The 14,788-nt window shown below is 38.5% G+C and overlaps 1 protein-coding gene across 4 annotated transcripts in view; it reads right to left on the reverse strand.

Moving 5' to 3' along the window:
• Positions 1 to 14,788, reverse strand: part of MAP2K5 (mitogen-activated protein kinase kinase 5) — a 261,355-nt gene that overhangs the window by 191,569 nt on the left and 54,998 nt on the right. For all 4 annotated transcript variants that reach the window (XM_055319757.1, XM_055319756.1, XM_055319754.1 and 1 more), the window contains one exon: positions 12,665 to 12,729. In XM_055319757.1, coding sequence (XP_055175732.1) covers positions 12,665 to 12,729 — 65 coding nt within the window. The remainder of the gene's footprint in view (positions 1 to 12,664; positions 12,730 to 14,788) is intronic.

A 14,788-nucleotide genomic window follows, 5' to 3' on the forward strand; every position in this document is an offset into this window, starting at 1 on the left:
ACATGGCACTGTGCCTCTGTATTGAGGAGCTATGTTTTGGACAAAAGAAGGAAAAGCATTTGGATTCTAAATTCAGTTCGACCACATTCTTTCTGAAGAATCTTTAGTGACTTCCAAAATTATAAAAACTATATTGGATCATTCTCTTCATACATGAAGCAACATTGTGTTTTTAAAAGTCCCTTGAGACTAGTCAAGAGAAAGTCTCCTCAAATCCATTCAGGAGACTAAGGCTTAAATATGTCACATAGACTTTTAAAGATTAAGGAGGGGAGAAAGGGAGAGGAGTCTGTGGGAGGAGAAAAATGAACTTCCTTGTAAAAACCAGTAGCCAAAAACATGAAAAAGGTCCCCAAAATGACTTAAAGGCATACACAAATGCACTCAAAAAATCACGGACGAGGAAAAAACCTTCTGGATATAACTTCTGGAGAATCTATGCTGAAATGACTCGAGTTTAGAAAGCATTAATGTTTTTGACATTAGATTAATTAAGATTACAGGCTCTAGGGAAGGAAAGAAGATAGCTGTTCGGTCACATGGGTCATCTGTAAGGTATATGTGCCTGATGCAAAAGTAAAAAGTACAATTGTAATATATTTGCTAGAACACACCTGCAGAAATTCTTAGACTTGCACGTACTTAGTTCCTCATAGAACCAAGTGGAATTATTCACCAGGAAGGGCACCAGGAAGGGACTATTAACAATGAAGTATGAGTTTTGGTGGTGGTTCTATCCCTGTCTTGTTTTGAATACTCAGGGAAATCTATTAATTGTGGTGTTTCGGTCTTTTCACGGGGTCAAATGAGGACACTGATACCTATTCTACTGAGCTATATCTCAGTGCTGCTGGAGGCCAACCCTGGGTGTGTGATGGTGGCCCAGTTTGGAAGTCTGAGCACCTCCTGTGATTTGGATATAATGGAGGCCGGCAGGATCTTGAAACCTACTGGGGCTGCTAGGGATGCAGGGAAACTTCTCATTTGCCCTTTTAGTCAGCTACCCCAGTTGTTGTACTCTGCCAGACTCACTAGGAGTTGCCTTCAAAAAAAGTTAAAAGGAAGAAGAAATAAATGGTGTGCAAACCTTAACTTAGTACATGTGTTTGTGGTAAAAATGCATTCTGTAATTTAATCCCATGTATGCTTTTCCCTGCCACTCCAAAGTTTCACTGGCTATCCATCTTGTTGCTGAGACAATATAAAAATATATTTTATTCATAGTTTTTAGATAACATTTCTGAAAATTTAATTACAGTTTAATTAGTTTTATGTTTATTGACTAAGTATATTGTTACATTTTGCAGTTATAGTTAGCAGTTGTAATAGAATCAGAATGTTTGAGAACCTTATACAAGATGTATTTTCCAAATACTCTAAGCTTGTTAAAATGCTATATTGATTGTGCCCTAAAGCAAGTTCTAATTTTGTCTTAACATTTTTCACTTCATTATTTGAATTCACCAAACAAAAACCATGAACTCTGCTTTTAGCAATAATACTGAACATTCTTTTTCTTTCTTTCACAATATTGACAAGGAAAAGTATAGAAGTTTTAGGGTTAAGAGGATAACATAATACAAAGTCACACCTAAAAAGCAAATTAGTATTTAAAGAAACTTTATGCTTAATTCCCACAACCTAAGTACCTATTGCTATTTTCCCTCTAATTTGGTCATCTGCTCCTCCAATTTAACGTTAGTGCACAAATCAGAACCAAAACATATTTCACTCTGGTAAGGTGGCAATTTAACAGAAACACAGTCTCTTATATCTAAGTAACTAACAACAGAACAACAGAGAAAAAAAAAAACCTGGCAGAAAGTTATACGCACTAAATGTCTTTTGGACTTTCCAGTGAATTATTTTCCCATAAAAGCAATTTAGGTAAATACCCTAGATGCTATGGTGTATAAATATTTGCTTGTGCTATATGCCAACCAAAACACTATGTTTTGCTAACACATTGGATATTATAAAATACCAAAAAAAAATTAATGTGTCTCATAAATCAAGAAATGCACCACCTCCACTAGCATAACCATACAGTTAATCTAGGGATTCAATTATTAAACTCTGAGTTTTTGATAAGGAAAAAGACCCAAAGGATAGAATAACAAGCTATGCTGCAATAGCTCCGTCAGCCAAGAAATGATCATTTTAACAGCTCCTAAAGAGCCTCTAAAATTAACTAGAGATGGTACAGCACTGACTTTCAGAATTATTTATATCTTATATCCAAAACTAATTTGAATTAAAAATTAGGAAAGTCAGAAAGTGAATGGCAAATAGAAAACTCCTGGCTTGGGGTGCCTCAGTGGCTCAGTTGGTTGAATGTCCAACTCTTAGTTTTGGCTCAGGTCATGATCTTGGGGTCATGAGCTCAAGAAGGAGCCAGGCTTTGTACTCAGTGCAGAGTCTACTTGTTCCTCTTCCCTCTCCTCTGCCCCTCCCCTGCGATGTGCATGTGTGTGTGTGGGGGGGGTGGGGAGTGTGTTTCTGAAAGCTAGTCTCTAATAAATAAACAAACAAATAAAGAAAATCAAAAAAAAGAAAGAAAAAGAAGGAAAGAAGAAAGAAAGAAAGAAAGAAAGAAAGAAAGAAAGAAAGAAAGAAAGAAAGAAAGAAAAAGAAAGAAAACCCTTGGTTTGACTTCTAGTCTTCTAAAAGTTGTGTATTTGTAAGGTGCATGACTCGATGTTTTGATAACTCAATTTTAGTCTTGATTTGACCTTGTGCATGCCCCTTAAACCCTCCAAGCTTTATCTACCTCACTGATAGAAAGGGGGTAACCTTCATAGGAAGGATTCAGCAAGGCCTGACAGATTTAGTGAGGTCAGGCCTCTGTCCCATCTCTCTGTTCTCCCCTGAGCTCATTCTACTACAGCCACAGTGGCCTGGACACAACATGTTGGTGCCCACCTTCGGGCTTTTGCCAGAGTGCTTCCTTCTGCCTGGGAGGTCCTTCTCCCAGATTTTCCTACAACTGGCTCCTTGTTGTCCTTTAGGTCTGAGCTTAAATATCGGCTCTTCAGAGAAGCCCTGCTGAGCAATGATTTTACATTCTTTACAGCATGTGCAAGGTCTGACACCATCTTACTTCAGTATTCCTTGATTACAGTCTGTGTGCTCCACAAATGTGAGGTCCAGGAGCACAGTGGATTTGTCTCTCTTATTCCCTGCTAGACTGTAAGGGCTTAGAGCAGTCCTTGGCAAAGAGTGGACAGTAAGTAGAGTTTCCCCTAAAACACCATGGGGGTTAGGGCCTCTGACCACTGGGTAGTCAAAAATCCACATATAATTTTTGACTTTCTGAAAACTTAACTACTAATAGCCCACCACTGACCAGAAGCCTCACTGATAACATGAAGTCAATTAACACATATTCTGTATGTCACATGTATTTATAGTATATTCTTACAATACAAGAAGCTAGAGAAAAAAATGTTATTAAGAAAATCATAAAAGGGGGCAGCCCAGATGGCTCAGCGGTTTAGTGCCGCCTTCAGCTCAGGGCCTGATCCTGGAGACCTGGGATCGAGTCCCACGTCAGGCTCCCCGCATGGAGCCTGCTTCTCTCTCTTCCTGTGTCTCTGCCTCTCTGTCTCTCTGTCTCTGTGTGTCTCTCATGAATAAATAAAACCTTTAAAAAAAAGAAAGAAAGAAAGAAAATCATAAGGAAAATACATTTACAGTGCTGTACTATATTTACTGGAAAAAAAATCCACATGTAGGTGGATCCATGCAATTCAAACCTGTGTTGTTCAAGTGTCAACTGTATTTGTTTAATGAATAAATGAACAGATAATAAGACCAACTTTTAAAGAATAAAACCAAGTACCACGTGATATAATACTTTTCCAGCAGGTGAATGCTGAATTAATTCTGGCCTTAGGAGTGACCTCTGTAATCACATCATGTCCAGGTCTAAGTGGGAATTCTTTTCTCAGTGGTTCTGAACACCAGTCATGTTGTTCTGCTTAGGGAAGTGGGTTCACACCTCCAGAGCTACCCAGCAACAGACAGTACTCTGCAACCATCCTTGGATTGTGAAGAATCTGCCCCTGCAGGTTAATTCTTGAATCGGTACCCAAGTTCCTACAGTAGGTGGGATGCAGTGCTCAGCCATGTTAGGGTGTCTGCACAGACTCATGGGACACAGCTCTCCTCCAGGAGAGACAGTCCAGTGGGAAGAACAAGAGGAGGAGTACACCACTCACTCTAACCCAAGGTAGGCTGGCAGAGACAGTGCAGAAGAACAATTTGAGGCTAGCCTTCAGAAACACACAAAGCAAACCTATTCCTTGGTCGACAGGAATGCTTTTTTGACTTTTTAAAGTCAGCTGTCATGGAAGCCCTAATTTTCTCTTCTTCAGATAAAAGCTGGCCAATTCCTTCACCTCACCTCCATGAGGCCTTTACTGATTCCTTCTGAGGAAAGAGTAAAAAGCTCATCACCCTGCCTCAGCGCCCCCACTCAGGGCCTGTGTACAGGCCACACATACAGATAGGTGCCCTAGACTGTGAAGTCCCATACTTACTTTTTCATCTGCCTGGACATGGTCCAAAGAGAGTCAGGCTGCCTTCCTCCCCCACCAGCAAGGTGCCATCCACACAACATGCACTCAGAATGAGGCTGTTCAAGGAATGTACAAAGGAGGGTTTAGGGGGCACAATTCCCAAGCTCCCTATAACTCTCCCCGTGCTTCTCTGGCTGATCTCTGAACTGTCCACATCTCTCTGGAGAAGAAACTCAGTACCCAGAACGAGACACATGAATCCTAAAGTGGCAATGCTATACTATGAAGGCAAACCCGGATGATGTACCCACTTAATGCAGCCAGAGAAAGGAAAACTAGATCTCCTCCACCCCATAGGAACACAAGTGTGCTAATGGTTATCTGTTCACAATCATTGCTGCTTGGGGACTTCCAATTTCTTTATATATATATATATATATATATATATATATATATATATATATATTTATTTATTTTTAAGATTTTATTATTTATTTATTCATGAGAGACAGAGAGAGAGAGAGAGAGAGAGAGAGGCAGAGGGAGAAGCAGGCTCCCTGCAAGGAGCCCGATGTGGGACTCCATCCTGGATCCCGGGATCAAGCTCTGAGCCGAAGGCAGACACTCAACCGCTAAGCCACCCAGGCATCCCTCAATTTCTTTATAAAGAAAGCATTTTTACTAAAATAAAATATTAGAAGAAAGTCTTGCCACTTTAAAACTATTTTTCCCTGAAAGGAGATGGTGTTGAAATACTTCGATTCAGCAAATTCTTACTTGAAATATTACCATAATGTATTGATTTTTACCAGACTCAATTGACTGAAAAGTTGTTTGTATAGCAATATTGGCCAAACCAATATACTAGAACAATTTTGTTACCCATAGTAATCAAGTGCATTTCTGAAGTATAATTATACTGTCATAAAAATAAAGCCAAGATACCCTTTTCCAAGCAATAAAACAACAGAGGCTATAAAATAGGAAGAAGAAAAGGCTAAATAAATGAGATTTTTTAAAATTAAATTTAGTGTCTTTTAAGAACACCTCCACCTCCTCTTCCTTCCCTTAAGCCAAGGTTAGCAGAAAATGATCAATACTTCAATCTCAATAAACTATTTCAATAATAGTTAATTCGGGTGGAAACAGAGTCTGAAAATCTCTGCTCAGCGACCTGTAACATCCTGTCATGTTGGTTGGACGCCAATAATCCATCATTGCCATAATGGATATGAGCACGTGTGAAGTTACAGGAACACGGAATGGGGGAAGCAAAGGTGGGAAAGGTGTAGAGAATCGCAAGCTCAGGTCCATTCTTTAGATTCTAATCAATACAATATACATTACCATATGAAACAAACCTGTATCGGTGAATGCCGAGAGAGCGAGAGAGGGAAACATTCATAATTAATTTTATTTGACAAATACTCATTGATTTTCTGGAAATATTAATATCCTTGCTTGTCACATGATACCTTAACACAATCCAGCCATATGCAAGTATTTAATTTTGCATTAAGATGATATCTTGTTTGCTTGTTTAAAATACGATCTTGGTGGCAAGGAAAAGGCTCTTCATTTGATTGGAAATTTAAAGTTAAAATAAATCAAACACTCACCCTAGCTCTTGGGTCAATATCAAAACCACTTAAAAACTACTCTTAATTTACAAGATGTACCCCAGGGAAAAAATATAAAGGAATGGGGTCACCGACACAGTGGGCAGAGAAGCAGGGGTCAGGCCTACTGCTGATTTGGTTTGGCACCTTTAGGTTGGCCAGTAAAAGAGAAGTGAAAGCTTTCCGGGTACTATGTGGTTCCCAGTATTTTCATTAAGGACACTTTTTTTATTATGCTTTCCCCTCAGGAATCTCATGTTTTGACATATTTTGTTTACTAAACAGCATTTAATTAGACAGCAATTCATGTGTTTTCTTATTTTACATAACTGACCACCAGAGCTTCTGGTTTTCATTAAATACATCATGTTACTGTAATGAGTTGATATAATTCCAGCTCCAAAACCACAAACATAATGTTTTCCTTGGACTCTACAGCCGTATTACAAGAGCAGAATACAACTTAATAGTTCATGTGATCTCAATTACTATCTCCAAGGACCATCCTCACCTACTGCCCGGCAAATATCTCATAAAATGGATAAGACAAAAGAGAGAAGGAGAGACCAACCCTTTGAGAATTATTATCCTGTCCCTCTTCTTGTTGTCTCTAGATATGGTCAAACTAATTCTTAAATAATGGTTTATATCCAATCTTCAAAACACCATGTTTCCTCATCACTGAGAAAATCCGACCCCAAATCCAGGTTAGACCATTAATGTAGTAGGAAGGGACCGGAGGCAGAAAATTCATTACTGTTTCCAAACACCTACACACTAGAATACAGGACCAAAAAGCTGACAATATGAGTCTTAGGCTGACTGATTTACATTAAGGAAAAAAATAAAGGATGATCCCTAAGTGCTTGTGGGCTAACTGACTTATTAGCATGATTTAAATCCTAAGAGTTAAATATTACTTTATTTCTGGACCTAGAGCTTAAGTGACTCCATCAAACAATGCCCCAAGGGAAGCAAAGAATCTGAGTGACTGGCCTTCATTATCATAGGATGTTTCCAAAGTAAGTGGGCCTGTTAATTACTTTCATTTCAATGTGACATACTCTCCAAAAAAAAGAGGACAGTAACTCTGATGTTGAGTTAATGGATGCTAAGTACTCGGTTTTAACACCTAAAAGAAAATTCATCACTCAAATATATGCCCTTAGTTTAGAATTCCTATTCTTCCAGGTGAATGTGCTAAAACAATTATGCAAGCTCTAAAACTAGCTAGATATGAGAGAAATGGGAGAATCCAACTAAAAATGCCTACTAAAACTTCCTTGGAAAAAAACCCCACTTGCCTCATTCTCATTTCAGTCAACATGTATAAAGCATCTATTCCATCCTTGGGACTGTGCTGAGCACATTAGAAAATACAAGGAAACACAATGGATTCTGCTTGATCTTGAGAAACAACACGGCCTAGGGGAAAAACACAGAGTGAAGAGGAGAGCCACTAGAATTCTGGTTTTGCAGTTGAGTGGCCAAAAGCTTATGAGTCCTTAAATGGGCGGTGGTAAAATGGGCTCAACATTTTGCCAGGTGTCCTAGAACAATCTGAAAATAAACTATGATAAAAGAGAAAATAGGGATCCCTGGGTGGCGCAGCGGTTTGGCGCCTGCCTTTGGCCCAGGGCGCGATCCTGGAGACCCGGGATCGAATCCCACGTCGGGCTCCCGGTGCATGGAGCCTGCTTCTCCCTCTGCCTGTGTCTCTGCCTCTCTCTCTCTCTGTGACTATCATAAATAAATAAAAAATTAAAAAAAAAGAGAGAAAATACTCTGGAACTTCTAAACAATCATTATATATAAGGTATAACAAACTGCATTCATGACACTAGCGAATAGCAGGAAACATAGAGGTGTATGTATCATAATATAATACAGAATTTCTTAAAGGTAATTAAACACAAATCTAACACAGTTCAACATCTGAGATGTTTGTAGATGTTCCTCAAAAAAAGAGCCCCATGGTCAAGTAAGTGTAGGAGGCACAGGGCTTAGTAATGTTTCTATTATTAGCACTACCATTGAACCAGTAGGTAACATTTAGTTGGTCATAGTGCTGAGCCTTTTCTATGCAACACCTCATTTAACCTCATGACAACCTTATTACATGTTATTATTCCCATTTTACACACGGGCAAACCGAGACAGAAGACATTATGTAACTTTCCACAGGTCACACAGCTAGTGGCAGATACAGGATACACTTAACCACAACACATACTGTTCTCTACTCTCTCAAAACTTCCAAAATTCACCGTGTCTCTCAGAGGGGGATAGAATATGAGTCATTCCTGAACTTGGGGTTCTTTTGGGAGCAACATGCAGCATTTTGGGAAATGGAACCATAATGAAAGTGCATTCATTTTCTTTCCTAAGTTATTACTCTTCCTAGGCATAAACTCTACTTTAGTCCAAGGTATTTCCTTTATAATCCATTTCACCCAAATTAGTAATCCAAGAAATACCAATTTAAAATTACCTGCCTGGGTCATTATCATAATACAGAGAATAACTCAGCAGGGGACTATGCACAGCATCCACAATACCCTTGGTTTAAGTGTCTGGGCCCATAATTTCATATGGAATAACTCGGGGGAACATCCAGTCTTAAACGGTGAAAATGTGATCAACTATTAAACAATATATTTTTGCAACTACACATGATGTCCTATCCCTTGAAATTCTCAACATCCCATCAAGTGGAGCAAATAAGAAAGAAATATTAAACTTTTGCTTTGCATTTATTAGCTTTATTATACTTTACAAGAAAAAAATTAAATAGGCCCATTAGGCAGTTTTGTTACCAATGAGTGGATTTTCCAATATTTTCTTCATCTAGTTTATGTAGCATAGCCTGTAATATAATCATTTTGTTTCAAAAAAATCCAGTTTTTATAGTCAACACCATTAAGGTAAACTTAGTGTAGGAGAAAGTCAATCATAACACATCAAACAGTTTTATAGAGACTTTAGTAAAGTGGATTCTCATTTCTTGACGATTATACCATTTTTTTGGGCTGAACTAAAAGCCAGGGATATAAGAACAATACAATTGAAGCCCATGCAGAAATGAAGATCAATGATCAATGACAAGTGGTTATGCAAATTGGTGTCTTTACATTCTCTCCTCTTAAGAATCACCTAAACAATAAGATCAATGAAATGTCTTCTTTGTATAAGAAATACACTACATAAAATAAAGCCTTAAAATGATCACATTACTGCCACTCACCCTCCAAAAACAACCACTGTCAAAAACATATTAAATCCTACAACATGTGGGGCGCACCTGTGTCGCTCAGTCAGTCAGTTGAACAGCTGACTCTTGATTTCAGATCAGCTGAGGATCTCAGGATCCTGGGATGGAGCCCCACCTCAGGCTCAGCACTCAATGGAGAGTTTGCTTGGGGATTCTCTCTCTTCCTCTCTCTCTCTGCCCCTCTCCCAGTTTGAGCATGTGCTCTCTCTCTTTCTCTCTAATAAATCTTTTTTAAAAATAAAAAACTTAAAAAAAAATCTTACAACATGCATATTGAGCACTAGCAGTGGTAAATAAATGAACTCAGGGTAAGCTGCTAATGTTAACGTAGCATTCCAGCAGTTAAAGAACTTGTGCTAAGGATGTGTAAGATAATGTGGCCCTAATCAAAGGAGAACTTCTAGCCATGCATCTTAGCTAAAAACATGAACAAAGCAAACAAGGAATTAACTGTTTAATGAGTACAGGTTTCAGATTAGCAAGATGAAAAGAGTTCTGGAGATGGATGGTGCACAACAATATGAATGTGCCTAATGCCACTGAACTGTAGGCTTAAAAATGGTGTGGATATAAATTTTATGTTATATGTTCTCACCATGATTAAACAAAGAATAAAACACTAACATGATTTGGGGAGCCTGGGTGGCTCAGTCAGTTAAATGTCCTGACTCTAGGTTTTGGCTCGGGTCATGATCTCAGGGTTCTGAGATGGAGCCCCACATTGGGCTCTGTGCTCAGTGCTCAGCACTCAGCACGGTCTGCTTAAGAGAGAGTCTTAAGGGATGCCTGATGCCTGGGTGGCTCAGCAATTAAGCTTCTGCCTTCAGCTCAGGACGTGATCCTGGAGTTTAGGGATTGAGTCCCACATTGGACTCCCTGCATGGAGCCTGCTTCTCCCTCTGCCTGTGTCTCTGCCTCTCTCTCTCTATGTCTCTCATGAATAAATAAATTAAATATTTTAAAAAAGAGAGACTCTTAAGCTCCGCTTCTGCTCCTCCACCCCTCTTTTAAAATAAATAAACCTTTAAAAAACAAACACACAAAAACACTAATATGATTGTATATTGTAACTTTTCCTTGGTAGATGGGCATGTTATTTCCATTTCCCTGCATTCCCCTCCCCTTTTCGTTATTAACCTATGTTTTATACATAATCTTAACATCTGGGATATTAGTTCTAATAAAAATCATCTGCTGGAGTTTGGTGGTCTTGTTTCTCCCCCTCCTAGAATAAACCAGGATGGCAAATTCACAATAGGACTTCAATTTCAAAATATGAACAAGCTTGCGAGTTAAACATCTGGTTAAATAGAACACATGAATAGGTTAGGCAACTAAAGAAATTATTTTGAATTCCATTTGAAGTCAGAAAAGGAATCCAGAAAGTTGAAAAATTGCTAGAAATCTTTCCTGTTTTATTACATCTGGCTATGGAGCATAAAAGTATTAGTAAAAGCAAGGTTGAGGCTTTGAAAATTGCTCCCCACAGGGAACTCAAGAGAAGCAAATCAGAACATGCAGGTTCCTTCTTCTTTCCTTTCTAAGGGCACCTGAACCCAAGGACTTTCAAAACAGGGTAAACATTCAAGTCAGCTAAGACTAAGAAGAAGAGTAAGATGAAGAGATGTTCTTTATGCAGGCCTGGGAGCTGCTTGGGAAGGAATGCTAGTATGACCCAGGGAAGGACAAGAGTGACTCAAATCCATCAGAGGCTTCTTTTTTTTTTAAGATTTATTTATTATTTGTTTGTTTATTTATGATAGACATAGAGAGAGAGAGAGAGAGAGAGAGAGGGAGGGAGAGAGAGAGAGGCAGAGACACAAGAGGAGGGAGAAGCAGGCTCCATGCTGGGAGCCCGACGCAGGACTCGATCCCGGGACTCCAGGATCACATCCTGGGCCAAAGGCAGGCACTAAACTGCTGAGCCACCCAGGGATTCCCCCATCAGATGCTTTAGGCATAAAACATCTTACGGACAGGGCCTCAGGATCATGTAAGCAATATGCTGTTAAATAACTCTGAATTATCATAGTGGAAGTACTTAACTTTCAGACCAACTCCTCACAATACCCAATCATCTGTAGGAAAAAAATAATCCAAATATATGAACATAAGTTCTTAAGGGACTAGATTCAGGAGAATGGACTCATATCCTGGCTCTACCTGCAGAGAAGACTGAAGTCTTGAGTAAGTCAGCTAACTAGAAGAAGCGTCTAACCCTAAGAAAGCTAATTCTATGCCAAGGCTGCATCTATATGTGGAAGATGTTCTGGGATTTTAGGATGTGACCCTTCATGGTCACCGGGCAATAATGCAATTTTTATCTATAGTCACATGGCTAGCAAGCACTTCAAATTCTAAGAACATTAATAACAAATTATAAATTGTTTCACAACTTTGAAGATATATATTAATATCAATGTTAAAACATCTAAGGTAAAAACACAATTATAATGTGATGCAGAGTCAGTGTATATATGGAAAACAGCTCTCTGGAGGAAAGCTTTATTACTCCCTCAGGGCTTTCTTACAGAGTATGGATTTTTTAATTCATACTGGAATATTTTTCATACACCATTGCAGACTATTAAGTACCAGATATTACATTATGTAGTTTAAACTTTGCACTACTGCATGAGAAAGACTTCCCTGTCGAGAGAACTATTTTTTATGGTTAGCATTTTTTAATATGAAAATGAACACTCCTTTAGGGTAAGATCACTGCTACTAGAATTTGGGAGAATTTTATAACTTAACATATTCATCAATGTGTAGAAACTCTCTCGGGACTCAGGTGAGGAGAGAAGGAAATACAACAGGAAGAGGGCTTGTTAATAACTTACAGTGTTGACACAGGGCACAGCAATGGTATTTATAAAGGTTGTCTTCTACTGGGCACAGCTGTAAAAGGGCAGGGGACTAGCACAGGGTACTGGCAAGTTTTAAAAAAACTGGTGTGAAAGAGTGAAGGAAAAAAATGCATTAAACTTCAGGCCTGTTAAAGGTATACTCGCTAATGGTGGACTATTAACTGCTCACCCAGGAGAGATGCAGACAGAGAAATATTAAAGAGGCAATATAAATGCACTTTTCTAAGCAATTCCTGAGAAAATAGACACCTTGCAGAATTTTGGAGTCAAAGTAGAAATAACATTTAAGTGCTGGTGGTCATTTAAAAATCTTTGCCATGGAGAACCTGGGTGCTCACATTTGGCAAAAGTGGATAGAAAGTTTAAACAAAATCGACTACTCACTTGTAGACTGTGCCTCCGTTGCCATGGCCAAGAGTGTCTCGATACCGTATGTCTTGTTCATTCATCTCCACGAGAAAGAAAGAAAAACAAAAAGGGTGTCATGCTGTGGATGGAAATGTCAAGGAAAAGCAACTCTAGGCCATAAACAACAAGCAGTCTGGGTCATTTCAAGTTCAGCTGCAAGAACGAGAGGATCAATACAACATTTGCTGTCCAATTTATAAAAGACGATACCAAGGGACAAAGTGATGGAAAGTTTAATGACAATTTGTTTGCCTGGGTCATTTCATTAAAGTTTGATAAAAGGTGTCAAAATGGAATGATATAACATAGCTCAAAAGGGTCAGGTCAGAGATACTGATAAGAACACAGTCCCCAGTACTACACATAACCAATGCCAAATAGCACTGCACATAACCAAAGTCAAACTTGGGAAGACAACACACACACACACACAGACACACGCCCGGTAATCTAATGCACAATCTGTAAGTAAATCAGCCCCTAAAAACTCCTTAGGTGACCTCATAGCTAACATTAAACAAACTAGCTGAATAATGCTAATTATTTTCCTGAAGTAGATAGAGCTTTTCTTCGGAAACAGTAAATTAGTATACAGCGGTAACTGGGTAGAAATCATATTACGCTGATGGAAAAGGCCCAAATTAGTGCACTTTCAAATGCACATGCAGTCAAATATTGCAATACAGAAAGGGAAAACATATAAGCATGTGATTCTTATAAACTCAAGTCATTTTCATAATTTAATATGTTAAACAGCATGCATATCTTCCCCAGTTCTGTGAAACTATTACACCACAATTACTACTCTCGTTTGTATTGTGAATAGTAGCTGATTATTTTGGGTCCACAAAATAATGTTTTAGAGTTTTAAAGAACTCCCTAAATTATTTATCAAATGACCTTAAGACCAGTCAGATTATATTTGATGCATTCAGTAATTTTCTACACACTGGTCCAGTTGCTTAAAAATTAACTGCCAACTTTATTCACTAAATGGATTCAATAAAAGTGTTCTTTTCCATATAGCTAAAGCTTGGGAAAAGCCATAGTAAGCCCTGAAAAAAAAATCAATTTCCAGGGAATTGCATTGCCTTGCATGGGCAGAAAATGGATGGAGTTTTTAATTCAATATCATCTGGAAAAAAAATAGTTTGCTTTCAGACCATTATAGTAAAGCTTTAAATATTTTGCTCTAAACATCCACCACTTGAATAAAGCAAGGTTCCATTTATCAAGGGAAATATTTTTCTTCTATACATTTCTGAGGTTGAAGCTTCAGAGAGCCGTGATAATTAGGAATATAGTGCAGGTAACAGAAACACAGCTTCCTTTCCAAGCCATTCTGCAAATCCCTAAAAGAATATTGACAGATTAATGTGTAAAAGCCAATTCAACACCAAATTTAATTGTAGTACAACCCGACTGATGCAATTTGCAATCAGCTAATTACTATATTTAGGGTCAGAGGCAAAATGATAGACAAGTCAGAAAAACTGGCAACTATTTTCCTATTTAAGGGAATTTTGTTCTTCATTATCTTTATATTACTAGCAGAGAAAAGAAGCCATATTTTAACTATATAAAAGACAAAACATGAAGAAAAGAAAGAAAACTTCATTATTCTGGGCCAAATGATATGTTTTAAATAGCATGAAGAAGAGCAGCACATCAGGTCACTTGAGATACTAAGGTAGCAGAGCTCTTACTGGGTTTACTTTGATCAGTGGGTATGAAGGAGACACACATAAACTGCATTATTTATTGGCCAGTACAAATAGACTAATTCCTTCAAAACATCTCTCAAGGTAGTCTAAACAGCATTCTTAACAACCTCATTCATCCCATTAGCTAGCCTAACAAGTTGCACCCTCATCAGGTCCCAAAGCAAATTTCTAAGAGAACAAATTTCAGGGAGTACATATAGGATTCAGGCTCTGGGGGAATCACACCCCAAGACTACATCCCCTCTACCACTCCATCAGGGCCTTCCAGATAAAAGGACCAGTAATCTCCTCTCAGAAAAATATACAAACCAAGACATATTGTTATTACACATTCCAATAACACACTGGGATGGACCTAGGACTTTGCAGGGGGCTT

This window comes from Nyctereutes procyonoides, unplaced genomic scaffold (assembly GCF_905146905.1).
Source record: "Nyctereutes procyonoides isolate TBG_1078 unplaced genomic scaffold, NYPRO_anot_genome, whole genome shotgun sequence".
NCBI lineage: Eukaryota > Metazoa > Chordata > Mammalia > Carnivora > Canidae > Nyctereutes > Nyctereutes procyonoides.